The sequence below is a fragment of the Eschrichtius robustus genome, chromosome 4 (assembly GCF_028021215.1).
Source record: "Eschrichtius robustus isolate mEscRob2 chromosome 4, mEscRob2.pri, whole genome shotgun sequence".
NCBI lineage: Eukaryota > Metazoa > Chordata > Mammalia > Artiodactyla > Eschrichtiidae > Eschrichtius > Eschrichtius robustus.
In genome coordinates this window covers 77,152,582-77,180,404 of record NC_090827.1, presented here as the reverse complement: position 1 = coordinate 77,180,404, position 27,823 = coordinate 77,152,582, and the positions used below count along the sequence as shown (strand labels likewise).

Here is a 27,823-nt window from a genome sequence, read left to right as displayed (position 1 = left end):
ATCCTTTCCTATTTCCTATGCTTGCCCACCCCAATCCCCATCCTTCAAAAATCCTAAACACTCAATTTCAAAAGCCAAACATTTTAAGAGGCCAGTCTAAGATAGGTGTGGCACAAAACACGTAAAACGAAAAGGCGTTGCAGGAAAAGGGTACTGTTAGATTTTTTTTCGTCTGGGGGCGATTATAGGCAAACAAACAACATCTAAAACAAGGCTTGAAATTTTTCTTGTTATTTCCTAAGTCTCATCTCAGAGGTTCGTTTTAAATAATCGCATCCTGACGCTCTAAGCACATTGTCCTCAGTAGATCGCCGGGTCGGAGGCGGCACCGAGAATCGGTGAAGGAGTGCGGAACCCGGCTAAGCAGTGGCAGTTCCCGCAATTGCCACGTAGCCAGGGCGTTCGAACTAACGTGACATCTAGGAAAGGCTAAGAGACAGGCTGGACTGGATATTAGGGCAAAAGACTCAGGAGGGAACAAGAAGTAAAGAGCCGTGCGGTTCTGGGACCGTGAGCAGACAGAGGGGAAAAAGGTGCCGGGTGGAGCGCGAGAAGGATGCGAGGCGAGGAAGGTCACGCAGCGCCCCGTACCTCGGGAGCGCCGGGTCCAATGGGAAGAGGGCGCGAGCCGCACCTCAACCTGCCCGAGGACGTCACGACGCCGAGGCGGACGCCGGGCCAATGGGAGGCCGTCACAGGCAGGGGCGGAGCCCGGAGGAATTGGGCCGGGCTGCGCTGAGACAGTTAGCGGAGTCGTGTGGCCACCGTGGGCGAAGAGAGGACGAGTGCCCGGCTGCGGACGCCGGCCTGACCTAAGCCTCACGTCCGCCCTGGCCACTTCCCGCATGCTGCAGGCTCCTCCCTGAAAGGCGGCGGCGAGGCGTGGGGGACGCGCCCGGGGACGGCTCGGGGTCGAGGCTTCCAGTCGCCCGCACTTCCTCTTGAGGCGCCCGTGCGCGGCTGTCTCGGCGGGCGGGATGGCGGCGGCGGCCCGGGGAAGCGGCCGCGCATCTGCGCCCCGGCTGCTTCTGCTCCTGCTGTTTTCGCTGCTGTGGGCCCCGGCCGGGGTCCGGGCCGTACCCGACGAAGACCTCAGCCACCGGAACAAGGAACCTCCGGCGCCTGCCCAGCAGCTGCAGCAGCAGCCCGCGGCCGTGCAGGGCCCCGAGCCGGCCCGGGCCGAGGTGAGCAGGACGGGCCGGGTACCAGGCTCGCCGCCGCCGGAGCGCCGCCCTTGACGCAGGCTGCCAGCGGGGGGAGGGGAGCCCGGCCCCGGCTCCCTGGGGTGGAAGACCGAGGAGTGCGCTTTTCCCGGGTCGGGCCTGGCCTCGCCCGGCTCCTTAGGGGGGGAGGGGAGGGGAGAGCAGAGCTGGGAGTCCACTGTAAACCTCTAGCTCGGGAGGATAAAGATGCTGCTGAGGAATGGGCGTCTTGTTGATCACATGTATTCTAGATAGATGGAAATACTCATCCCAAGTAGAAAGTTTTTAACGGAGGGCAGCTGGGAGGCTTTTCGTATTCTCTGAGAATAATGACATTGGCCATTTCATTGTTGAAACAGACTATCCCAAATTGTTTACCACATTCAGCTTTGTACGACTTGTGATTTTTGCCAAATGTATATGGATAACGAAGCGTGACTCTCACTTTTTTAAAAACGTGCTCTGGTTTGCAGGAAGTAGCCCTTAGGAATGCAGAGGAACAGTCAGGCTTTGACAGTAAGGAGTGCTGCAGCGGTGTGGGATGCCACAAGTAAATTTATAAGTGTACCGGAATCCTGCATTTTGGCCTTCACTAAGTAGATATTAATTAACATCTTAATTTATGTTAATAGAATCAGTCACTAGTGTTCAAAATCTCAGCAGCGTTTTTAAATTTAGTCCCAGTTAGGGGTCGTGGGCTTTCTCCTCGTTTCCAATTTGAATTCCTGAATCCAGGCCCTCTGTAGTGTCTTCTAGTAGGGGACCGTTTGGCACTCAATCCTCCCGTTTCCACCCCAGGCTACCTTCAGCATGTCCCCACGTAACTAATCTTCCTAAACATTGAATTCCATTTTCCTTCTCAGAAATCTTCAGTGAATTTCCCGGCATAATGATTTCAGTCCAGCCTCTTCAGTAAGATGTTCAGGTTTTTTGGTGATCCGGTTCCAGTCAACCTCTCTAGGCTTTTTAGTCCCCATTCCCTTGCTCAATCATATGCTGTACTCAAGTCCAAGACATGCCATGTGCTCTGTTGCTAGTCTCTCCAGCAGAAGGCCTCTAAATAAAAGGGCTTTAGTGAGCTTGAAGCCTACTGATCAGAACCTTTCCCACCTTTCAAGAACCAGCAGATATCTCCTCTCCGTGAAGACTTCCCTGAAATTTCCAGGCAAAAAGTTACTTCTCTCTCCTGCCTGTCACTCCTGGGCTCAGCTGACCCGACTCACCATTTCCACGTCTGAAATTGAACTGAAATGCTGATTCATGAAATGCATTCTTAGCGTTCATCATTTAGCTTTCTGTCACTTAACTATCAGAAGTTTATTTTAAAGCGGTAAATATTTTGGGTTGTGTAACTTTCCAGGCCTTGCATTAAAGTTTTAGTCATATCGTGGTTTTTGAGATACAAATAATGGTAGGTATGCTTATTGATACCTTTTTAGACAGCTAGGAGAAATATAGCCGTGTTAAAAAAAAAAAAGGCAGCAGTATCCAGTGACCATATTGAAGTGTCTTAAGGATCCTTGTCTTTAACACTGGGGACGTGGAGGGAAGGGACAGGCACAAGATAGTATGATTTTTGCCTTTACTATTTTGATATATTCTTGGTGGTTCTTAGATAGGAACTTACTGCCTTTGTTCTGTATTGTAGTAGAATCTAATTATTTTGTTTTAATTATATTTTCACGTAACTTTTTGTTATGGCTCAAGTTTCTTTTTCCCTCTACGGTATTACAGTATGTCGGAAGAGATTTTTCTTTCACATATTTTCTAAACTATGTAATATAAGTATCATTTGCTTTTTTTGTCCACTTGGCGGAAGTAAAATACGGTCAGAGTTCAGTTTAATATCCATGTAAGCAAGGATTCAGCATCGCTGAATATCCGAAAGTTTCAGCTGTTTTGCTTTGCAACTACATGGAGCAGATCTTTTAAAAGGGTAGGATATTTAAATATATGCTTTCATGCCACTATGTGAGTGTGGACTTCTGAAAATGGAGAGGAAAAAATGTATTGGTAAGCTTTCAAATGTAAGATGTATTATAAAAATGTAGTTGTTATCTTACAGGGTGCTTTTAAGCAAGATTACTGAACTTCTAATACGATTTTCTCCAATAGGTGTTTTTTTTCCCCTCTATAATCAGGTAAAAAAAAGTTTAGGGAGGTTACAGTTAAACTTACAGTTAAAAATAAACCCCAATTTACAAACCCATGAAAAAAGCACTGTTGACCACTGGGATCCTTTCGTTTATGCAGTTTACTTCTAGTGACATACTCAGTTCTTTTTCTTATTCCTTCCTTGGGCAGAGTATGTAGTACAAGAAGCATTAAGTTCCTTTAGTTGGGGGAAATCAGCTAGATTTAACAGAGGTAATTTATAATTTGCTGCGTATTCTGGAAGGGCCAGTGAAGCACTGCTCTGGTTGTGAAGCACTGTGGATAAAGCCGCAGAAGCCTATCCCTCAACCCAGTACAAATTCTCCTTACTGTATTTCTGCTTTACTGTTTCTTGGCATTTCTATTGTCCATTATCTTTTAACACCAAGGCCTTCCACACAATATTTTAAACTTTTTTCCATTTTCATTAAGTTGCAGTCCGGTTCCATCCAGTCCAGACTCCCAATTCTAGCCTCCTTACAGCTAAGACTGACGCCAAGGGTATGAAGACCCTTGTCTTACTCACGAATGCTGCGTCAGAATGAAATGATCATGATGTTACTGCATTTATTTGTTGGTGTTCTGCTATCAAAGCAATTCATTAAAAAAAAAAAAAAAATCAGTGAAATTAAATACACTTAATACATTTCAAATGTCAAAATTTATAAATACATTATAAAACTAACATTCATAAAAACAAAGCTGTTTAAAGATTCATTAAAAATGTATTTATAAAAATATAATTGTTAAATATATTATTCTAATATGAATTAACAGTAACATTCATAAAAAATACTATTTAAAAAACAACAAGCTAGGGCTTCCCTGGTGGCGCAGTGGTTAAGAATCCGCAATCCGCCTGCCAATGCAGGGGACACGGGTTCGAGCCCTGGTCTGGGAAGATCCCACGTGCCGCAGAGCAACTAAGCCCGTGTGTCACAACTACTGAGCCTGCGCTCTAGAGCCCGTGAGCCACAACTACTGAAGCCACGCACCTAGAGCCCATGAGCCACATCTGTTGAGCCCGTGTGCCACAACTACTGAAGCCTTTGCGCCTAGAGCCCGTGCTCCACAATGAGAGGCCCGCACACCGCAAGGAAGAGTAAGTAGCCCCTGCTCGCCGCAACTAGAGAAAGCCCGCGCACAGCAACGAAGACCCAACCCAGCCCAAATTAAATAAATAAATTAAATAAATTTATGAAAAAAAAAGTTAAACATCCACAAATAAAAAGATGATAATGAAAATTTATAATAAAATATAATTTTATTTCTTTACTGCAGTCTTTTAAAACCAGGCTTATCCATGGTGTCATTGTTTAAGTTACACGTGTATTTTTATGCACATTTTTCCAATTTCTGAAAGGTTTTTCTGACTATACAATAAAGTAATGGCAAGGAGACAGTTCTAAGACAATTCTAAGCGTTTTCCTGTGACTTCTTTATCTTCAAATAATCTCACCTCTTGCGTGGTAACTTTTGTTGAGGGACTTTGTTTTTGCAGGGACATAAGTCTTTTTCTTGGTAGCAGGCTCTAGATTTTGTTCCAAAGAAAACATCTTCATCTTCTCTAGTTCATCACGTGTAGATGATTCTGATGCAGGTATCTATCAATTTCATTACAGTCACATATGTGTTCATTTGAGCTCTGGAACTAGAATAGGAATTATTTTTTCATTGTTAATTGTTTTTCGTCTCTTGAAAAAAATGAAAGAATAAAAGGATACTCTCTAAATGAGGGAGCTTTTTAACAATTTTTCAATTTGGAACTGATTTTAACTTAAAGAGTTTTATTCAGTAAGTTTTTTGTTTTTGTTTTCTAATTATAAGTTGTTGACTCTGCTATCAGGATGTAAATTTGGGTTTCAGATCCAAATTAAATGATCTGAGTTTCAGACCCAAATTAAAATACTGAAAGGGTGGTATTTGTACTAAGGAAAACACTGTTTCATTACTTTAACACTGTGTAACTAGTGGAATGCCAAAATTGGAATTATAGTCACTGCTGCATGTGACTGTCCTTTACTAATCTAAATATTTGCTTCTATGCCAGTACTTTCTGCCTTTCTCCTGAATTGGACAAAACTATCACCCTTTCCATATTTCTTTCTGTCCATGTGCCCATTCTCCTCTGACCTCCAGTACTTTCCCTTCAGTATCTTTATTCTCTCCTTTTCTTTGGTTCCTTTCTATCTGCTTACACATGCCCACAGGTTTCTCCTGTTTGGAGGGAAAAAAAAAAGGCCATTGATTTAACTCTACTTGGCTGCATTAGTTTCTGTTCTTCAGTTTTGTAAATGAAATTTTTAACTAGGGAATTAGCTGCTTTGCATCAGCTGTCTTTACATTGAAACTTCATTTTTGAAGGATACCTGTAACCTACTTAATTGCTAAATCCAGGGCTCTTTTTCAGTTCCTGTTTGACACTATTATCTATCCACTTTTTTAAGAGTCCTGCTCTATCTTGGTTTGTATGAACTTGAGGAAATGATTTAACCCTGTTGGTTCTCAGCTTCTCCTTTTGTGTTAAGTTGGGATAACAGCTTTAAGGTTTTGAGTATCAGAACAATGTATATGCAAATCCCTGGCCTTTAGTTAGCAAGCAGCTCAGTGAAATGGTGATTGCCCCTAACTTGAACCATCTGTGGTGTTCTCCTGCCTGCGCCTCTAAATATCTAAGACAATTTTGTTTTCTCTTTTTTCCCCCCTCCACTCCCTTCCCTAAATATAGACATTGTCTAAGGCTCATTTTTTCAATGTAATCTCTGCCTTTGCCCTTAGAAATCTAGTCTTGCAAAACTCTAGCTGATAAATTCAGGTTGCCAGCAACCAAATACATACCTTGAGGCTGTACTGGCCTAAACTCAGGTTTTCATTTCTGATGACTTCTTGGAAAGCTTTATTTGAAATGCTTTTTATCCTCCAATTAAACATGTGTGAAACAAACCCCTTATTTTTATTCCTCTTTCCCATATACCTTATGGGAATATGAATAGCATCTTTGATTCTTTGTCTTTTTAAAATTCTGTTAATTTTTCTTTTTCATCATGTGCAGAATTTTTTCCTTTGTTTTGTCTTCAACATTGGTTTTGTTCAGCAGACCTCCTACTCCTAATTAATTGGTCCAGTGGCCTGTATTCTCTGCTTTCTGCCCTGATCTGTTAGTCACAGTGCCTTAATTACGTTTGTGTCTTCTACTCAGAAACTTTAAAGGGCTTCTCGCTTGCCTTTAAGCTGGTCCATAAATACACAGGCTTTTCGGTCGGAGCCCAGTTTATCTTTCTTATCTTACCCCAACCATTCATCTGATGGTTTACTTCCTGTTACCAGAATAAAGCCTGTATTTTCTCAAATTGTCAGTCCAGGGCAGAAGGTGAATGCATGTACCTGATGCATTTTGAAGTTAGCCACTCCACGAGTGACTAGTATGAATCCTGCTGCGACTTTCTGGGAGCCTAATGTAATGAACCTCAGAATCGATTCCTCCGCGTTGGTCAAAGGTTGCCCCACAGGGGTTAACTCCTGTATACTTCTGGATAGTGTAGTGAGTAAGTATGTATACCGTGCTTACTTTCTGGTTGGATCTGCCTAAAGCTAGTTACAGCCTGCAAGGAATTGGTCCTCCATAGCTGGAGTAAGAGATTGGGTCAAGAGATTTTTGAAGTGGTGCACAATAGGTGTCTTTAATCACGTGCATGGTGAAAAATCCAAAAGGTACAGAAAAATGTAGAATGAGAAGTGTGTCACCTCCTCTTGTATTCTAGCTCAGGGGTCAGCAAACTGTAGTTTACCACTGACTGTTTTTGTAAATAAAGTTTTGTTGGAATACAGCCAGGCCATTCGTTTAAGTATTACCTGTGGCTGATCTCAGGGTGTAACCTCAGAGTTGGGTAATTACCACAGAAACTTTTACAGTCCATGAGGTTAAATATTTGGCCCTTTAAGTAAAAGTTTGCCAACACCTGTTCTAGTCATCCTGGTTCCTTCCCTGGCCACTGTTACTGTGTCCTGAGATTTCCGGTTCATTAGCAACTGTGTGTATATACTTTATATACCTACCGAACTCTCCGCCCCATAACATACATACAGTAACTGTGTACATAAGACGTACTTTTTTCAACTTAAAAATGCCCTAGTGATTTTTTTTTCTTATTAGTGTATATAAACGTTCTTATTTTTAGCCCCGTAATATTCCAGTATATGGAGCTACCATTTATTTAACCAGTTCCTTATGGATGGACATTTAGTTATTTTTGTCTCTTAATTATTACAAATGATAACATTACATTTATACGTGTTTCTAGGACAAAACGGTTAACTCCCTGAGTGTTCCTACCTCAAACTTTGTTGCAGTCATGTACTTGCCATGACTCATTGCCCACAGTATGCCTGCAGTTTGAGGGAAGTGGGATCCTTAAGGGGCTGGAGTTGTTGAGGTACGGCTTGCTCAAGACGCTCTACATAAGTTGGGTCTTGAGGAATGTGGATGAATAGGGGCATAATGATAGGAAGGTAGGAAGGGAAGCAGGACTGCATGACTGAAGGCTTGTGTTACCCCAAAACTTGAAGTGTTCTTGAGCCACACTGCCCAGTACTACAGCCATGAGCCATGTGGCAGTTTTTAAGCACTGAGAAGATGTGGCAGGTCCAAACTGAGATGTGCATGAGATGTGTGCAGTGAGTAGATACACACCGGTGTTTGAAGATTTGGTAAGAACAAAAAAAGAGGGTTAAATACTGATATCTCATTAGTCATTTGAAAAATATTCCTAGAGTAGTATTTTGGACATATTGGGTTAAATTAAATAATATTAAAAATAATTTTATCTGTTTTTACTTTTTAATATCTGGCTACTAGAAATTTTATTTTATTTTATTGTTTCGGGCTGCACTGCGCAGCTTGCGGGATCCCAGTTCCCCAACCAGGATCGAACTCATGCCCCTTGGAGTGGAAGCATGGAGTCCTAACTCCACTGGACCGCTAGGGAATTCCCTAGAAATTTTATTTTATTCTTTAATTTTTAAAAATTAATTAATTTATTTATTTTTGGCTGTGTTGGGTCTTGGTTGCTGCGCGCGGGCTTTCTCTAGTTGCGGTGAGCGGGGGCTGGTCTTCGTTGTGAGGGCTTCTCATTGTGGTGGCTTCTCTTGTTGCAGAGCACCGGCTCTAGGCGCATGGGCTTCAGTAGTTGTGGCACGCGGGTTCAGTAGTTGTGGCTTGCGGGCTCTAGAGCACAGGCTCAGTAGTTGTGGCGCCAGGGCTTAGCTGTTCTGCGGCATGTGGGATCTTCCCAGACCAGGGATCGAACCCACGTCCCCTGCATTGGCAGGCGGATTCTTAACCACTGTGCCACCAGGGAAGCCCCCCCTTAGAAATTTTAAAATTACATTATGTGGCTTGCATTATTTTCTGTTGGACAGTGCTGCTCTGGCTCATCCTTCATTAGGGAGGTTCACTAAGGTTCACTTTGGGAATTGGTATGTGATTAGATGGGACATGTTGGATAGTTATCAGAAGTAAGTATTTGCATTTTATGTTCTAGGCATAAGAAGGTCATGATAAAATTAGTTTTAGGAAGATTAAACTGGTCACGTTGTGGTGTGCAATAATAACTGACTGTAACTGAGTGCTTACTGTATATTAGGCACCATCCTAGGGGCTTTATGTGTAGTAATTCATTTAATCCTCACAACAACCTTGTAAGGTATGGGTACCCCTCATCTTAGAGATGTAACTTGAGTCACAGGGAGGTAAACTTACTGGCCCAGGGTCGTACAGTAACCAGTAATGCCTTGGCTGTGAACCCTGGAAGTCTGATTCCAGAGCCCACCTATTAAACCAGTACATTCTGTCACTCTGAAGGTGAATTAGAAAAAGGAGATGATCCTTGTACACAGTAATCACTTGGGCAATTGATCGACAACAAATGAATGAATGGTAATTGATCATTTTCTGCCCCTATTTATTAACACTTAAAGTTTTTTAAATCTTCTGTCTTCATAATAACCCTGGTACTTTTGTTTTAAATTCTTATCACACCATGGTTGGTGGCTGTTTAACACTGATTTTGGCTATCCAGGACCAGCTCAATATATAACAAAAACTGTAAATTAATTTTTCTTGTGCTTTGTATATAGAAAGGTTTTAAGAATATGTAGTTTTTGTTTTGCTTTGTGCTTGCAAGGCAAGTTTTATTCTCATCATTTCACAGAGGAACAGAGAGGCTAAGTAATGTGGCCACGGTTTTATGGCTGCGAATTATAAAATGAGAATTTGTGGTTTTGATCATTATTGTTTGTTTTAAAAAGTAAACATTTTCTGTTTGAGCTTGCAGCTAATTGGTTGTAAATAAATGTTTTAGGAATATTTATTCCTAAAAAATTTCCTTGGATTTCAGGTCCTAAATATTTTGCAATGAAATTTTTTCATTCAAAAGGTATTTCCAAGAGGAAAATGTTGCATTAGTGAAAGCTGAATGAAAATGCTTATATTTTTTATGATGCTTAATGCTCATAGGGTATTGGAAGAGACAAGAAGATCAGCATAGTTGGAATTAAAATGGTAATGGAGAGAAAGCTAGAATCCCTTAAAATGGTACTTGCTTAATCAAGAGCTGGCTTCCAAGGCTGCCCTTTTGATTTAGCCCTCACACCAAGTATTTTCTCAATTGTTAAATTTCCCCAATTTTTAGCTCAGAGGTCTAGTCTGAGTAATGCTTAAAGTTTTCTGATCTTTACCGTGGAATCTGGGAGTCAAGTTTATGTCATGTGTTAAGGAATGACATACACACTAAAAATTTAGGATTTTATTCTTATCTCTGACTGGAGCCTTTGTGAATAAAAGTACTTCTTTTTATACTCTGTCAAAAATCACATACATTCTTGGGTTTCTTTTCCTTTTTTATCCCTTGGGTTTCTAGAGACTCATAGGCTTTAAAAATTAATTAAAGATAGGCAATTAGGATTGGAAGAGACCTTTAGAAGTGATTCCTTTAGTCCAGGGTCTCTCCCCCTGGGAACTACTGATATTTTGGATTAGATAATGTTTGGTCCGTAAGGAGCTGTCCTGTGCATTATGCCCTGTCCATAGCAGCAGCTCTCGCCTCCACCCACTGGATGCCATTAGTTTCCCTTCAGCTGTGACCAAAAAATGTCTCTGGACTTTGCCAAAAGTCCCCTGGGAGACAGAATCGCCCTGGTTGAGAACCTCTGATGAGCACACTTCCTGTAGGTGGTGGTTCTCTTCTCTGGAACTCTCACGTTGAGGAGGGAATTTGCTACCCTCTCTAGAATTCCATTTCGGCCTCTGGGGGCTCCTGTGGAGTAGAAATCTTTTCTGTGTGTTAAGCTACAACCTGCCATGCCACCTATAACTTTTTAGTTCTATCTCTTGGGACCATATAGACTTTCATACAGACTTTCTCAGTTATTGGAACATAGGCACCCAGTCCTTCCTGGTCCCTTATGTGATTGTTTTAGAGCCTGAGTTGGCAAACTTTTTTTTTGTCATGGGCCAGATTATAAATATTTTAGGTTTGGGCCATATGTTTGCAGGCTACTTAAGGTCTCTGTTGCATAATTTTCTTTTCCTACTTCCCTCCATCCCTTTCCCTCCCTCCCTCCCTCTTTCTCTCTTTTTTTTTTTTTTGCAAACCCTTAAAAAACGTAAAAATCATTTTCAGCTGGATTTACTCTTAGCTGTTGCTTGCCAGTCCCTGGTTTTAGAGTCTCTTTTGTCTGCAGTAATCTTCAGAGGGCAGTGCGTTCTTAAAATGTGGTGCCTCAGAGCCAGTACAGACCTTTGGGTAAGGGCTGTGCAGCACAGAAGATGGGCTTGTCACTGACTCTTTAAAGTGCTTAACGTGCTTGCTGCCTTTTTGGAGCTTTGTCACATTTTCAACTCAAAATGACCTTAACACCAACCCAGACTCTGGCTTATCTTTTTTATTAGGCCACATTGCAGCCTAGGATATTTTTAGTGTAGGACCAACCATATATCCAGCTATATTAGATCTCATCTTAGCGAGAGCCAACTCTTCTCCTAGCCTGTTGAGAGCTTTCTGGATCCTACTTTGTTCTCGTAAGTGTTCATGAAATTTCTCTCAGCTTCCCGTTAAATGTTTGATAAGCATACCTTGGGTCTTACACCCAAGTTAGGAATAAAAATTTGAATGAGGCATAGCTAAGAACTAAATCTCAACTCACACTTAGAAAACAAGGTAATTTTTTTTTTTTTAAATTTTATTTATTTATTTATTTTTGGGTGTGTTGGGTCTTCGTTTCTGTGCTAGGGCTTTCTCTAGTTGCGGCAAGTGGGGGCCATTCTTCATCGCGGTGCGCGGGCCTCCCACCATCGCGGCCCCTCCTGTTGCGGAGCACAGGCTCCAGACGCGCAGGCTCAGTAATTGTGGCTCACGGGCCTAGGTGCTCCGCGGCATGTGGGATCCTCTTAGACCAGGGCCCGAACCCGTGTCCCCTGCACCGGCAGGCAGATTCTCAACCACTGCGCCACCAGGGAAGCCCACAAGGTAATTTTGATATGTGGATATAGCTGGTCTCTCTCTCTTTTTTTTTTTTTTTTTTTAATTGCTTTGTAGACTTGTACTTGGATTTCCATTGTAGCAGGCATCAGAGGTTTCTGTCATTACTAATGGCTTTCAAAGTGATTAGACAGTAAATAAGTCTAATGACCATGACAGAAAAACAATCTTAATTCACATACAAAATAAAATAATTTAAAATAATGACTTTTTTCAAAAAAATAGCTAATATGTATTTTTTTTTTATTTCAGAAAGGATTTACACCAGCTGCTCCAGTTCATACCAATAAAGAAGATCCAGCTACCCAAACTAATTTGGGATTTATCCATGCATTTGTGGCTGCCATATCAGTTATCATTGTATCTGAACTGGGTGATAAGACATTTTTTATAGCAGCCATCATGGCAATGCGCTATAATCGTTTGACAGTGTTGGCTGGTGCTATGCTTGCCTTGGGCCTAATGACGTGCTTATCAGGTGAGTGCTTTTTCCTCCTAATGGGTTTATTAAATTAAAGAGAAAGCATGGTGGTATTAAGTCACTGAATCATTCAACTGGTTATATTGGAATTTGGTTCATGTTTCAGAACTTAGTAAGCAGAACATGTTTACAGTACATAAATTCCTAAAAACCATATTGCACTTTTGAAATTAATTTTTTAGCTATTCACAGTCAAGATACATGCTCCTCATTTATTCACTAGTTTTTTGATCCTTGCTTTTGCTATGGCTGTCCTTGCTTTTTTTTCTTTTTCCTTTTTAAGTCCAGAGAAATTTATATCTGATATCTTAGAAACAGGACGCAGGCGACCACAGAGAATTGCGTATTTTCTGTTGAAGGGCATTTGGTAATCAGTAGTGAGGGGTCATGTTCAGTGTATTGTGTTCTGTTAAGCTATTCTTAACCCCTTACCCCAACAGTAAGGGAATGAAACATTCTTAGATTCCCGGTTTGTATTACTATTTGAGTTACTATTATATAGGCTTCAATTTTTCAAAGAATTAAGACCAGGAGAAAGTAAACTTAACACTACGTAATTAAACATAGTTTAGTCTCTGATTCAAAAGCTACCTTGAGCCACATAGTTGGATGGAAAATAGCGAGTTTTCCCCTTAGAGCCAGACTTGGATTGGAGTCTCATTCTGCTGTGTATTAACTTAATGGTAAGTTACTTAACCTCTCCGAGTTTCAGTTCCCCAGCTGTAAACTGGAGATAGTATCTAGCTGCCTCACAGGGTTGCGGTTTGTATTAAAATGAGATCTTATATTTCAGGTGCTCCGTCATTCACTCCTCTCTCTCAGCATGCCTTAGATTTCTCCTGAAACACAGCTCTTAAAGTACAGGACAGGTTCTATTTCTGGATGCTTGGATGCTTGTTAAAGTTTGTCTTTTTAAACCTACTATAATGAGTATTTTATTGAATAAAAAAATTGACTACTTTTCACATTTGGATATTAGCATTATTCATATTTCACAGACAAAAAGACTTTCTCTTCAAAAGCAAATTTTGATTCTAGGAAATGGGAAGAGTGGAGCAGGTTGTAAATGGTGATGTCACTTGTTTGGAATGAGTCTGAATAATATCAGAGAATTTTAGTTTTGAAACTTCCAGCTTTGAGGATGAAGTAGAAGGCTGTCTTCTCTCCGCCCAAGCCCTCCTCAGAGCCTGGCTCCACGCGTCCGCCCCCTTCTATGGGTTTAGCTCCCTTCCCTCAGGGTGAGCGGGGCTGGTCTCTTTCGCCCTGACCATTGGCCCGCCTCCCTCTGGCCGCTGGTACTGACAGCTCCTCTCACCTGGACTATTTGAAGGACCGGGCTGTATCAGTGGTCTTCACACCTCTTCCTTGTGTATCTCTAAACTAATTTTGAAAAACTATGTACCCCCTCTCACTTTTCATTGTAAGTTCAAGGAGTTTCAAAGATCTAATTTTTGGTATATTGTGTAGAACTGTTATAGTTGGTATTCCTTTTTTTTTTTTAAATGTTTGTCTTGTAAGTGTTTTAACATTTATTACGCAATATTGAAATTTATATTACATTTGCAAACTGATTAAAAAAGAAATTTCAGACATCATACATTTTAAACACAGTCTTTCGAGATAGGTTAAACACTGCTTCCCCGGTCAAATCCGTTGACCCCATTTGTTTTCCCATCAGGCTGGTCACACTGTACCCATTCCCCCAGGTGGTTGAGTTCAGTTCCGGGGGAATTTCAGCAGTCTGTAAGCGTGGAGCCAGTGCTTTCCTTTGCAAAATTTCCGTTTGCCAGTATTCTTTCTTTCTTGTTAGCATTCCAGATTCGCTCCTAAACTGGCTTGCCTTTGGGTCCTGAGCCCTTTCTCTACGTTCTATTTAGGAGCGTGGAGCTGCTGGGGGTGGGGGGCAGGAAAGGCACGAGACCCGACGTCTTGAGCCTGGGGCCGAATCTAGCCTCTACTGCTTGCTCATCGTGCAGACAGGAGCAGGTCACACGGCTGACATTCGCTGAGTACCATCTGTGTGCATGATGCTTCAGGCCCTCTTCAGGACAACTCTCTGTCCTGCTACAAATGGACAAACAGAAAGCAGAGACATATTATGTACTCATGGCTCACAGGCAGTGGAGCTGGGATTCAAAGGCTGTGTCTGTCTCTGAATCCGGGGGTTTCTGATGGTTTTCTTCGGGGTAAGAGGTTCTGCAGGGGGAGGTGGATGAGGGCTGGAGGCTGCACAGTCAGGGTGGCTATGGGCCCCCAATCCTTCCTCTGAGAACAATTTACTGTCATCTGTTTGCTAATTAAAATTTTATCGGGAAAAGGTTTGAAGCTTAAAAGTCATTGGGAAATAATTATATTTTTACTCCATTATGACTTTCTAAGTTATTTAAGCTCCTGGAGAATCTTTGTCTGCTGTAAACTCAGGATACTGATAGTAACAATCCTTACAGAATTGTAAGAAAGATTAAATGAAGTAAACCAAGCAAACCGTCTTGTATAGGATGGTTAGTTCTGTAACAGTTAGTTCTCTTCCCCCTTATCATAAAAACGCTTTGCATCTAGGTATGGCTCACCTGTGCCCAGGGCACAGCTGAACCATTTATTTGGATATTTTCACATTATTTACAAAAATGGCTAATTAATTCAACAAGTACTTGTTTAGAACCAACTGTGTGCCTAGAAAAGTGTTGGGTCTGTGGCCAGGCATGCCTGGTGGAAGGGGGGTCGGCAGCCAGGTGGTACGGAGGCTGTGAGAGGTGTCTCCTCCTGCCCCATCCCACCCTGAAGAGAGCTTGATGTCTCAAGAGCCTCCATCGGGCATTCTTGTCTTTGGCTGTTTTCAAAATTTCTCACTAAAATTCAAAGCCGTCAAGAGAGGCAACTTCTCAGTTTTTGTGAGTTTGTTCCTTAGGAGGAGTGACTATAGGGAAACCCAGGGCAGATGTGGAAGAAGGCCTGAGAGGAAGGAGAGGGAGCAGCTGTAAGGTCAACACTGATTTCCTTCCTGACTCAGCCAGAGTGGGCCTGCACCAGCTGTCCCAGGTCTCCAGCCTACTTGGCCTGGTCTTTTAAAATACACCTAATGGAATCTAAATACTATTAGCAACTTGATACTTACCATCACTGCCACCATCATTCCTTTAAAAAAAACATGAATAAACTCTGCTTTAACATTTGGAAATTTACATTGTTCTTTTTCCTCCTGTAATTCTTACTTTCATTTACTTTCCTCATAGAATTTTACTCTAATGATGGTAAGTTTTTTGCTTGAAAATCTTTTATGGATTACACTGTCATTTATCTGCAGCAAAAATATGCATTTAAATTGAACTTTAGAAGATGGTGAAAATTTCCTTTGTTAAGTCTCTAAATGTTAACATTTATCGGTTGAGTTATAGTTACTAGCACACAGTTGAACAAAGCAAAATATATCACAAATGTAAGTAAACATATTTTAAAAGTTGGAAATGCATCTCTTAATGAGATGATGGAACTGTTCTTTTAAAATTAGTTTATATGTCCATGGATGATAATTATTGCTGGAATGAAGCTAGGTTTAGAATCAATTCTGGTCTTTTTAAAAAAAAATAGATATAAGAGCTGAGAAATTTCATTCACATAAGCAGACGGGAAGGAATTTTGTTATAGTCACGTCACTCAGTTCATTGAACTCCTGGGTTATATGCTCAAAATCACATACTGGTCTATCATCAGGAGATTTTAAATGATTTACCAACTGACAACTTAATAAGGTCTTCTGTCAATTTTGTTAAAAGCAGAGAGTTGGAAACCATCAAGTATACCAAAAAGTGTTTTTCTGAAATTCATCAAATGACTGTTCTTATACATGTTTAGTCTTTTACTTAGAAGTATTGGGTTGGCCAAAAAGTTCATTTGGATGTTTCCATAACTTCTTGGGGAAAAGCCCGAACAAACTTTCTGGCCAGCCCAATACCTTGTTTAATTGGCTATATTTAGAAATGGTTGAGAAAATTGAAATATTTTTAATTTCAGTGTACTTTCACCAATAAAGGATTTCATCTTAAAAATTGTATCAGATCACATGTTTAAAAAATATTTTTGGAGCCTTGGAGCCACAGATTTAGCTCGTTCAATTTATGGAAAATGTCTACCACATTGCCTAATTGCCATGGCAGTTGCTCCATAGTAAACCATCTAAGTCAGGCTTATTTTCTGTCAGAAGACATTTACTTGGCTTTTGAATTTAATAAACATGATATACATCCCCATGGCAACCAGCTGTTTAGAATTCTAATTCTAAAATGGTTGGCTGGCCAGATTGGGCCTGGAACCCAGCTTGGTGTGAGCTGCCTGGGGAAATAAGCCACTGGGATTTAGTATCTTTTCTGATGCTCTCTTTGCTGTATCAAGACTCTGCCTTAGGGAAAAGCATCCCCCTGGTTGGAGGATGAAGGAAGCACAATTTCTAAGTAAAAAGTATTCCTACTGAGGTCCAAATACCCTATTTCTCATCCATGACCATTATTTCCAGTGCCTAAAATGCCGTTATTTCCAGTGCCTAAAACGCCATTATTTCTAATGCCGTGGCCTTATAGGAAACTTGTATAAGACAGGGAAGACCCAAAGCCCCGTCTCTGGTTTATGATGCCTTGACTGGGGATACCAGTATTTCAGACCCTCTCTTTGGTGCCCTAGGATATCTTTCCATACTGTGGGAAACGCACCATAGGTGCTGGGTGAAAGGCATCTTTGTAGAGCGAGCAGAGGGCAGCTGTGAAGAAGGGACGTGAGAAAGGAGAACCGCACAACTCCTCAGCTACAAGCATGTTTTCAGGCAGGTGAGTTTTAGGGAAAAGTACCCGTGGAAGTTGAACTTCTGCAAATAGACTCTTTCACAAACTGTTCATCCGTGTCCCCTGGAAAGTCTTTGTGTTTTAAAGGCTTCAGTAATCAGCTTTCGTTATTACAGAGTTCAATTTTCATTTTAATGCGCCCCTCAGGCCACATTCATGGGCATTCTCGTCCTTGTATTCTCTTGGCTTCTAAGACGCCCCCTGCTTCGAGTTATAGTCTTATCCCTCTGAGAAAAAAACAAAACTGTACCATAAATATTGATATTCCCCACAGTTTTATCCTTGGCCCATTTTTCCACCTCACACTAATGTTCTTGTGCCAAGTGTTTTCAGTTTAATTACTTGTAAATCAGTGATTTCTGACTTGATGCAAATCACTTGCTTAAAGAGAAGTAACCTCTCCTTGTTCGCAGAACCAAAGTACTCGAGTGTCTGAGGAAAGGCTTCCAAAGAAAGAGGACATTGAGGGACAGAAACCAGGGGAAGAAGAACAAGGTTATAGTGCCAGATCGTTTTTTTCTTTCTATGGAGACGTCAAGGCAGAAAACATGGGATTGTGTCAGTAAATAGTTCTTTTAGATTATCTGAAGGTAAAAGGAAAGCCAGATTTAGGAGATTTTAAAAGGTTTGCTACGTCGCTTTTAAAAATTTTTAAAACCTTTTATGGAAAATATTTCAAATTTACAAAGTTGCAAAAATAAAATAGTATAAGAACACCTATAAACCTTTTTTCCAGATTCACCTGTTGTTAACATTTTACCACATTTGCTTTAGCATTTGTGACCTTTCCCTTTATATCTGAATAAAATTATGTGTATACACACATAATTTATATATCTCTAGGTGTATAACATATGTACATATACACACAGTTTATATATCTATAGAGAAATAAAGTACATAGACACATGTATCTTTATAGACATAGATTGATACATTGCTCTGTCATCCATATTTTAATTTTGTCAGTTGATCTAAAATACTCTCTCTAGCAGTTTTTTCCTTCCTGTAGAGAATCTAGTCTAGGTCAGGTGGTACATTAAGTTCTTTTCAGTCTTTTAATCTGAAATATTTCTATAGTCTTTTCTTATGCGTTCTGTAATATTTTTCTAAGATACATCCCCCTGCCCTTTAATGGGCTGTTCCTCATTGTGTGTTTGTGTGATGTTTCCTCATGACTAGATTGAGGTTATGCATTCTTGACTAGAACACTGTATAGGTGATGCAGGTCCCTCTTAAAAGAGTATCACATCTGGTAGCACATGATGTCCATTTGTCCCTCACTGATGATGTTAATTTTGATCACCCTGTCAGGATTTCTCTTTGTATACTGTGTTTTTTCTTCCCTTGCAATTAATATGTAATCTTTAGGGAGACACTTTTAGACAATACAAATACCCTGTTCCCCATAGTTTAGCATCAGTTGATGACTCTTACATGATCTGAACTTCACCTTGACGCTTGCAAAATGATGGCTAATTCCAGTACCCCATCCACATTTACCAGTGGGCCCTGGCATGCTACTCTAAGATAAAGAGCTCTCCCCACCTCCCATTGGTTTGTCTGTTTATTATCAATATAAACTCATGAACTTTTTTTTCAGTGGTTTATGATTAATTACTTAACTATATTGTTCCTTCAATTGTCCCAGATGTGGCGGCTAGGAGCCCCTCCAGCCTGACTCCTGGGTCCTTGTGACCTGCTATCATGTGTTTTTGTTCTTCCTTACTGTCTAGTGTAACAGGATAGTGCAGGTTCATCTTGTACCTGCTCTGCCCAGTCCTGGAACTAGCCATTTCTCTGAGGAGCCTTTTAGTGGGGAATGTATTTAGAAATCAAGATCTGGGTGCAAAGTTGGCTCATTGTTATTGAGATGTCTTGGCTTCTTGGCCTTTTCAGTGGACAGAGCTAGAAAATATATGTCTGTATTATGTGTGTGTGTGCGGGTACATATACACACGTACCTATGTAACTTGGATATAGGTATGCACATAAGCATAGGTTTACATTTCTAAACATGATTTTAAAGTCTTTTTCATTTTGTAATATAATGAAGCAAGGAATGCTTTACCTATGCAGTTATATTTTTGATGTTCAGGCAGTTTTATAAGTGTTGTGCCCATTTTATAAAAAGAGCTGGTGAAGTAAAGAGTAATTGCATTTGTTGTATATATGCAAATACCCTCTGGCCCTTCCATAGTTTTTAATTACTAACTTCATATTACCAATGTGAATGTATTTCACAGTTAGCATTTAGGTTCTTGATATATTGATAGTTCCAAGTATAGTTTTTTTGTATAATTTATACAATTGTCCCTCTGTACTTGATGATAGGAAAGAATAGTACTGAATAAGTTTGTCTGTTATGTTACATATATGTGAGCTTGTATGGATATATATGTATGTGTATATGTATAGATATGGAATTACTAGTTTTCTTTCGTAAGATATACTTATTTTTAAATAGTTGCAAAGAAGCAGAGTTTGAATAATGCCACATGAGAATCTTGTGATTCTTCACTACAGAAGTTTGTAATTTAAAGATTTGTGATGAAGAAATATCCCACAGGACAGTGGCATAGCTTCCAGGTTATTAGATCATGGGATCCGTAGAGGGCATCAAAGTTAACCTCCTAACTAAAGTTCTGTGCCCTGCACGACCTGTGGTGAGCCAGCCCCTGGCGGGTGTCTGAAGAGGAGATGATCATCTCATGAGAGATCCGTGTGGAAGCCCTGCCACCTCAACCTGCACCACTGATTTCTTGCTGAGCTGTGATGAGTCATTGGCTAGAGCTAAGGGTTCAATATTGGTGGAGGGAAAGAAGTAGAGTTTAAGGTTATTATGTATTAGCTGAGCTTCTAATGTGAACCATTTTCTCTTTAAAACAGTGGTAAATGATGACTTCTGAAGTTAACTGTTTCTTTGGTTGGTGTATAATGTGCTAATTAACCAATACACTGTTGCACTTTCTTGCAGTTTTGTTTGGCTATGCCACCACAGTCATCCCCAGGGTGTATACATACTATGTTTCAACTGCATTATTTGCCATTTTTGGCATTAGAATGCTTCGGGAAGGCTTAAAGATGAGTCCAGATGAAGGTCAAGAGGAACTCGAAGAAGTTCAAGCAGAATTAAAGAAAAAAGATGAAGAAGTAAGTCAAAGCACTGTTAAACATCTGGACCAAAAAGGCACTCAACCATTAAGAGTAAACACTATCCAGAGGTTTTCCAATAGTCATCCATATCTGTGATATGTGTGGGCTACACAGAAAACAGCTTATTTTGTTTAGTTTCCGTTCTTACATCTGGCTGTGATAGGACTGGGTAAGTGTGAATGCGGTAGAGAAAGGACTCGGGGATGAATACTGAACACCTGTAATCAAGTTCCTTAATTAGATTGACTATAAGCTCCTGAAAAACAGGAACTGTAGTTTATAATTTTACCTGTTTCTTTCCATAGCATCTAGGATAACGAGTGATCAGTAAATATTGTTTGATTTATTTCATTGGGAAGAAAGGGAAAAATTGAGAATATAGCATTTGTTGCTATGTGAGACCAGTGGTTCAAAAGAGAAGTTTGGGGTCACATAACTTTAGTTTCTCAGAGCATATTCCCATGGAATTTAAACACTGTTTAAAAGCAATATTAAGTAATTTTGTGCTCTATCGACTTGGTTCCTAGAATTAATGTCTTTTTTTTTTTTTTTGAAATTTAGTTTCAACGAACCAAACTCTTAAATGGACCAGGAGATGTTGAAACGGGTACAAGCACAACAATACCTCAGAAAAAGTGGCTGCATTTTATTTCACCCATCTTTGTTCAGGCTCTTACGTTAACATTCTTAGCAGAATGGGGTGATCGCTCTCAACTAACTACAATTGTTTTGGCAGCTAGAGAGGTGAGTGGTACTTGGAGACTGCTTCTGTATTAAAACTAAGCATAACGAATGGTACTTTGCTCCAGAGGTCACGGGACAGAGTCAGGGTGGGTCAAGGGAGGACTTCATATGCTGGACTGTTTTAGACCTAATAACGCGGCTGCTCTTGAAAACTGACCTTCTCCCAGTTTCTACAGTCGGTCAGATTACTCTTTTGACTCCTCTTCCCTTCAGTTTTGCCAATATGATGGTGTGGCAGTTGTTTTGGCTTAGTTTTTTCTTTTCTCAGAAACTTCACTTTACGTTGAGAACATAAAATAAATTGGTATATTATTATTGAAGGCCAATTTGGCAATAAATACCTAATGCCTTAAAAGTAGATATCTTTGCCTTCTTCTGTTCCTTGTGCTAAAAAACTAATTTGAGTGTTGCAGAGGTTACTTAGAAAACTTGTTAAGTCTTAGCCCCAGGTTACTCAGTCCTAGGATGTTAAGCCAGAAGAGACTTCAGATGATCTTGTTCTAGCCTTTGCTCTACAGATAAGATCCTGAGGCCCAGAGAGGCTGGGTGACTTGTCCGAGGACATAAGCTAGTTGGTAGCTGGGACAAGGACTAGAGCCGAGGCTGTCTGCCTTCTAGGCTTTTCTGCTGTATCTTGTTCATAGTTGTCAGATGCCACTCTGTAAAAGATAACTGTTTGTTGAGAAAATGTTTAACCCTCATTCCTTTTGAGGGGGCTGAAGTTTTACATGCGGTGTCTGTTATTGTTCACACTGATTGAGGTCTACTGAAGAGATGGTTGTGGGATGGAAGGCTGCTGCTGCTTTTCAGCTCTTCTTGATCTTAACTAATGCTATTTCTTATATTTCTATATCTATGAAACTACATTGTTTTTAATCAGATGGTAAGATTATTAGATAGCAAACTTGATTTTAATTTATTTTTAACTCCTGGGAAATACCTACCATAAAAGAACAAGTTCCTCAACATAGGCTGCAGTTCAAAATATAAAACAAGAGTTGAAAGCCAGGGCGAAGATAGTTGAGGATGGGCTGTTTTGTCACAGAAGCCTCAAAAATGCAGACAAAAAGGAACTCGATTTTTCATTTGAGTCCCGTATTTAAAAATAAGCTTTCTTTTAAAATGTCATTTTAATGGCTTTGACCTATATTTTTCTTGGTCCCCAGCCTTTTTTATTGGCATTCAGATTGTCAGAATTGGGACTTGAAAGCAAGTGATCATTCTGTGGCGGTTGGTTCTGCCGTGTGCGCTGTTGTGACGGCAGAATCATTGCATTTTTCTTAATACTGTCGTCTAAACGGCACAGAGCGACCTGGGACAGGCTCGAGACTCCCTGAGCCCCTGGGGTCCGCTCCCTGCCAGCAGTGCGGCCCCTGCGGCCTGGGGTTGAGTCTCTGGCCATGCGAGCACATCACTGCAGCGTCTACTTCCAGGGTGGCTCTGGGCTGAAACAAAGTGATGCACGTAGGGTCCCCGCCGTGGGGAGCACTCAGCGTTAGCCACCTTCCACGCTGCAGCACCACGGGCACGTGGAATGGGCTCTTCACGAGCACAGATGCAGTTGTCTATCTTTGTTACTTTAATCTTCCTAATTTTTTTTGGTAACATTTTTGTATAACCCATGCAGTAGTCTAGTCCAGTCCATTTTAGTCTGAACTTCATTTCTGCTCCCAGTAGAATTCAGTGTTCTCACTTTGGATTTCACAGAATCCTAGTATCCTTTGAGATGTTAATGGGTACTAAGCAAAAAAAAAAAAAAAAAAAAAAAAAAAAAAAAAAAAATTGAGGAAAAAGGTTCCAGGGTCAAATAAATTTGGCAAATAATATATCCTGTTTTTTTTTGTTTTGAAGATGGAGTATACAAAATACCAAAGACTCTGAAAAATCCTGTGTTCAAGGAACCATTTAATTTTATTTAAATCCAGTGATTTTTCAAGTGTCACTTTCAAATAGAATGAAACCATCTTCTGGGATATTAGTTTTAGAGGTTATAATAGAATTTAGGAAACGTGGTCCCACTCTTCCATTCCCCACAGTGTTTCCAGCTCTCTCCATTTCCCCAGTCCACACACACACTGCCCACCCCAGCAAACAGGCCTTCCTGCCACTTCACAGAGGAAAGCAGAAGTCATCGTTTCTTCATTGCCATGCATCACAGTGGGTCCTTTCCCGCCTGTATTCTGGATTCCAGCCCCCCGTGCTCCCACTTACAGGTTAAATCTTTGCCTTTCTTCCAGCCCAATTTTGTGAGCATATGCACAAGTTTTTCTCATCTAAAAAAGTTTTACCCCTTCCTCAATTCTGCTTCTCTTCCAAATATAAGCCTCTTCCTCCCCCACTTCCCTCAGTTTCAGAGGGCTTGGCTGTGCTGGGAACAGGAGTTGGCTCTACTTCCTTGCTTACTAAACCCACTGGGCTCTAGTTTCTGACTCACCGGTTGATTTGGTGCTTTAAGTTCACTGCAGCCACCGGTGGGGCCTGCCGTGGTCATCTTGGGAGGCTAATTGCTTGGCCACCTGTTCAGTCTCCCTTGGGCTCCCCTTCCCCTGTCAGCTCTTCAGTGTTGCTTTCCTCGTGATCGTATCGTCAGCACTTTCCTACATTCTCTCCTGGGGTTATTATATTCAGTCCCATCACTTCTTCTCCATTGAGCTCAACTGACTCCTGAACTTCTCTACTTTTAACTCCTGTTGGCAGCCACAAACCCTTTCTCCCTTGCTTCCAACTGACTCCTGAACTTCTCTACTTTTAACTCCTGTTGGCAGCCACAAACCCTTTCTCCCTTGCTTCCTCTACCTTTTTAATCACATTGGTATTGCCATAATTCATCCAGAGAATTATGGGTGAGGAACTCAAGTGTCAGGCCTGATTTTTTTCACTCCTGTCATTCACTTATCACTAAGGTATATCAGTAGTGCCTCAGTTTCTCTCGAATCCATCTGCTTTTCTCTGCCTCGTCTCCCACGCCAATCCAGGCCAGCATTGTCTCTTCCCAGGGCTATTGCAGTAGCCTCTCAATTGATCACTTTGCCTTCAGTCTTCTTCCCCTCCAGTTCACTCTCTGGACTCGACTTTTAAAGCATAACCTGTCTGTCACTCCCCAGATAAAAACCGGTGTCTTAAAAAGTCTAAACTCCAAGCTTATACGGGTCCTTCATGACCCAGCCCCCTCCTACCTTGATGGGACTCCTCCCCTTGTGACTCATTGGTTCTCTCTAGAAACGCTCAAGTGCTCCGCAGCTGTCTCTTGCTGCTGGCCTGCTGCCAGGTCAGGTGCTCCCGCTTGGTTCTTCAGGGCTGTCTTTTCTGGAAAACTTTCACTGGTCTTCCCAATCTGAGTGCCTCCACTTTGCTTTGGTGGCAGGTGTCTCTACTGAATGCATACTGTGTCCTGACACTGAGCTAAAGCACTGGGACACAGTGGAGACTGAGAGGCAGGGCCTCTGTTCTTGGGAAGCACAGTCAGACTACACTCTTACGTAGTTTCTAGACAGTATCAAATACCGCCTGAGGGAAGAGGTGTTCTAGGGTAGGTCTCCTTAGCACTCGTCACTTAAGAGCTAAATAGTGCCTGTGAAGTAAGTTCAACAACTGCTGAAAGGTTGAATTAGGTTCCTTTGATCTTACACATTGGTTTGAGTTTATTCTCCTTTTATCTCTAGTCCTAGGTATAATTGGAACATATTCCTTCAAGCAGCCGTAACACTTTTCATAAATTATACAGCTGAATTCATAGAATTGTTTTATGCTTTTTTTGTTGTTGTTACTGACCTCTGTTTTCATTGTTTGATAGTTATCTTCCTCAGGTAGCAGTTTCAGCCTTGGTTTTAAATGAGTGGTGTGTTTGCAGGACCCCTGTGGCGTGGCGGTGGGTGGCACAGCGGGACACGGCCTCTGCACCGGACTGGCAGTAATCGGAGGGAGAATGATAGCACAGAAGATCTCCGTCAGAACCGGTGAGCCTCTTTTTTTTTGTTTTGTTTTTTAAATTAGAAAGAAAATACCATTTATTTTAACTTTTAGAATCACTGAGTTTAGAAAAGAGAGTGTGTTTCTTCTGAAGTAGACTTGGTCTTTGCTACGATCATCTCTTAGAGGTCCAACGTACTGGCTCTGCTGTGGCAAACTTGGACTGTTTTTCACGTGGAGGTGTTAGTAGAATACAGAACAATCTCAAAGCATTACTGGATTCATAGTAGCTTTTTGTCAACATATTTAAGTCAGTGAAACAACGCTGTGGAAATACGTAGAACTTGTTAGCTTTGAAAATGTGTCTTCGGGATTGGGAATCATAGATGGAGACCATATTTACTGATTCAGCTGAAAATTTCCTACGTAGCTGATAGAGCTTAAAGATGGAATAAAAAATAGCCTCTGCTAGTCAGAAGTTGTTGAAAATTCTTTTATATAATTGGGTTTTAAGATGAGTTATAGTTCTATTGTTGCTTGTCAGCACTGTTTCAATTTAATAATTCTGTTATTAAAAGTGCTGGAAAATAAACTGATTCTTAACTGTTCAGAGTCAGGCATGTTAAGTATTTTGCTGTGGAAATGAGGTTGAAGTGTTTCTAATTTGTTCAAAAGTATTCCTAATTTGTTTTTAATGTTAGTTTACTAGATTAGAAGAATAATAGGCAACATCAGGGCTTATTTAGAGGAATTTTGCCTTAAACTTTTTTCTGTTCTCTTACAGTGACAATCATAGGAGGCATCGTATTTTTGGCGTTTGCATTTTCTGCACTATTTATAAGTCCTGATTCTGGTTTTTAACATGATACTTGTTCATTTATATTTAGTCTAAGATAGGTGAACTATGTACATAGTGTATATTATAACTAAAAGTGATGGAAAATACTGTATTTTGTAGCATTGATTTGTGAGTTTGACCCATTTAATGAAGTATTATGTCCAAGAGAAATAATCACCGATTCTATTTGCAAAATGGATTTTTTTTTTTTTTTTAAACTGATATCTAAGTGTGGATTTTTTTCTTTTCTCCAGCATAATTTTGTTAACATGGTCTCCTTTTCTTGGCCGGGGGCAAGGTGAGGGTAGTATATAGACAGCCATTGTTCAGCAGGGGATCTGCCACTTGATTCTCTTTCAGCACTGACCCCTTTGTAAGGCATATGAGTTTTGTCCTGGATAACTGAGGTGTTTTACGATGTTTGTTTGTTTGCCTTAAAATTTTTCCTGGGGGAAAGAGTGAATTAATTTCTATCATCTATCTATCTATCTTTTAAAACACTTCCCTGAGCCAGTAAGCAGTGGCTTATCAGAATAATCAGAAGTCTTTTCAAAATTAGGTTTTTGTGGGGTGTTTTTGTTTGTGTGTTTTTTTTTTTTAAGAGCAAGAGAAATGTATTACTGTTAATAACATGACAAGAATTGTCTGCCAGGTCCATTCTTCCTCTTTTTTTCAATTGGGTGGGAAACCCAATATAATAACAGTCAATATTTGACCATGTGGAATTACCAAATTAAAAGAGAATACTGTGAGTGTATTCATATTTTTTCTATATTGAATAAACAATGTAACAAAGAGATACAACATAAATAAAAGTGATATGACCAGTGCTTGTTTTTCCCTGTGTGTTATGCAAGTTCATAACTAATTTATCAACTCATTAACATTTATAGACCAGTTTCTAAAGTTGTTGATATAAAAAACAGTAGCCAAGCGTTGTTCTAAAGCACTGTCTTAACCTTCACACAGTTTTGTGAGGGAGTAGCTACTAATAAAAAGTTAAAAAAAAAAAAAAAAAAAAAAAGGGTTAACTCATCCAGGGTTACATGGTAGAGCAGGGAGTCAAGCCAGACAGTTTACTTCTAGAGACCATAATCACTGATTATGGTGAAGGCCACCTCATGTTATCATAGCAACTTCAGTAATCACTGTCATTTAACTAAGTCTCTTCTAACTTGAGTACTAACTGTTCCGTCCAAGCAGCATAACTGTTTTCTCCTAGCCTCATATGCTCTATTACCATATGCAAATAACACTGCCATCAGAAGCCTCTAGAGACCTGAAGGGACAGTTCTGTAGAAACTCCCACATATTCCTTGTGTGAAGTAATAGCAGACCCAGAGCAAGTCAGGTTTACTGAGCTACTACAAAGTTCACAATGTACAGTCATTTGTAACTTGAACAGATTGTGAAATAATCTAGTTAATCACCCAGCATTCTCAATACAGCAATCATTCTGCAGTAGTAACCATTATTGTGAGGAGATCTAAAAGTGTCAGTTAAAAAGCAGCAGTTCACATATTTCTGAAAAAGTCATTTTTAGAAACTTTTAAGGAGTTCTCTACCATGAAAAGTGTGTGTTACAGGGTAAAAAAAAACACAATGTCCATGAGTTAAGATAAAGCACTTCAAAGAAATCTCAGGTTAAATCCCGAAACTACACCAGAATTCTCTGCAGTTAAATACCCCTAATACTGCCTTAGATTATTACAAACAGAATAAGTGAGGAATTGCATTATTTCTTTTCCAAGAATAGAAAGGATAATTCCTTGTTAGAAAGTAGCTGGTACCATCATAGCACAGACCTGGAGGTGCAGGCAGCCTGGTCCCAGCACCAGCGTAACGGCGAATAACAGCGAAGCTTTCTGAGGCACCACAATCTTGTAACAGGACACAACTACTCAGAGAATCTGGCAGCTCGGACCTTAGCTACAAGGTAAAAATTGCTAATGCAGTTACACTCCATCGCT

At 40.6% G+C, this 27,823-nt stretch overlaps 2 protein-coding genes across 3 annotated transcripts in view; one reads left to right on the top strand and one right to left on the bottom strand.

Annotated features, from left to right (window-relative positions):
• The first annotated feature begins 741 nt into the window (after window positions 1-741).
• TMEM165 (transmembrane protein 165) lies at window positions 742-25,960 on the top strand. Its single transcript, XM_068542926.1, has 6 exons — window positions 742-1,184; window positions 12,146-12,371; window positions 20,184-20,359; window positions 20,924-21,106; window positions 24,957-25,062; window positions 25,800-25,960. Exons 1-6 carry the CDS (start codon window positions 978-980, stop codon window positions 25,874-25,876), a joined length of 975 nt encoding a protein of 324 aa, XP_068399027.1. The 5' UTR covers window positions 742-977; the 3' UTR covers window positions 25,877-25,960.
• Window positions 25,961-27,735: 1,775 nt separating this feature from the next.
• The window catches only part of CLOCK (clock circadian regulator), a 139,264-nt gene continuing 139,176 nt past the window's right edge, over window positions 27,736-27,823 (bottom strand). Inside the window, exon 26 of one of the 2 annotated variants that reach the window (XR_011073925.1) lies at window positions 27,736-27,782. The gene's annotated coding sequence lies outside the window, so the exon portion shown is untranslated. Of the gene's footprint in view, window positions 27,783-27,802; window positions 27,822-27,823 lie in introns of those variants that run through there. The other variant, XR_011073926.1, reaches the window with a different exon arrangement.

Excerpts from the sequence above, each read along its gene's own strand:
- TMEM165 (XM_068542926.1), top strand. The coding sequence starts at position 978 with ATGGCGGCGGCGGCCCGGGGAAGCGGCCGCGCATCTGCGCCCCGGCTG. Across the intron at positions 1,185-12,145 it reads CCGAGCCGGCCCGGGCCGAG|AAAGGATTTACACCAGCTGC; the intron begins GTGAGCAGGACG and ends TTTTTATTTCAG. Across the intron at positions 12,372-20,183 it reads CCTAATGACGTGCTTATCAG|TTTTGTTTGGCTATGCCACC; the intron begins GTGAGTGCTTTT and ends ACTTTCTTGCAG.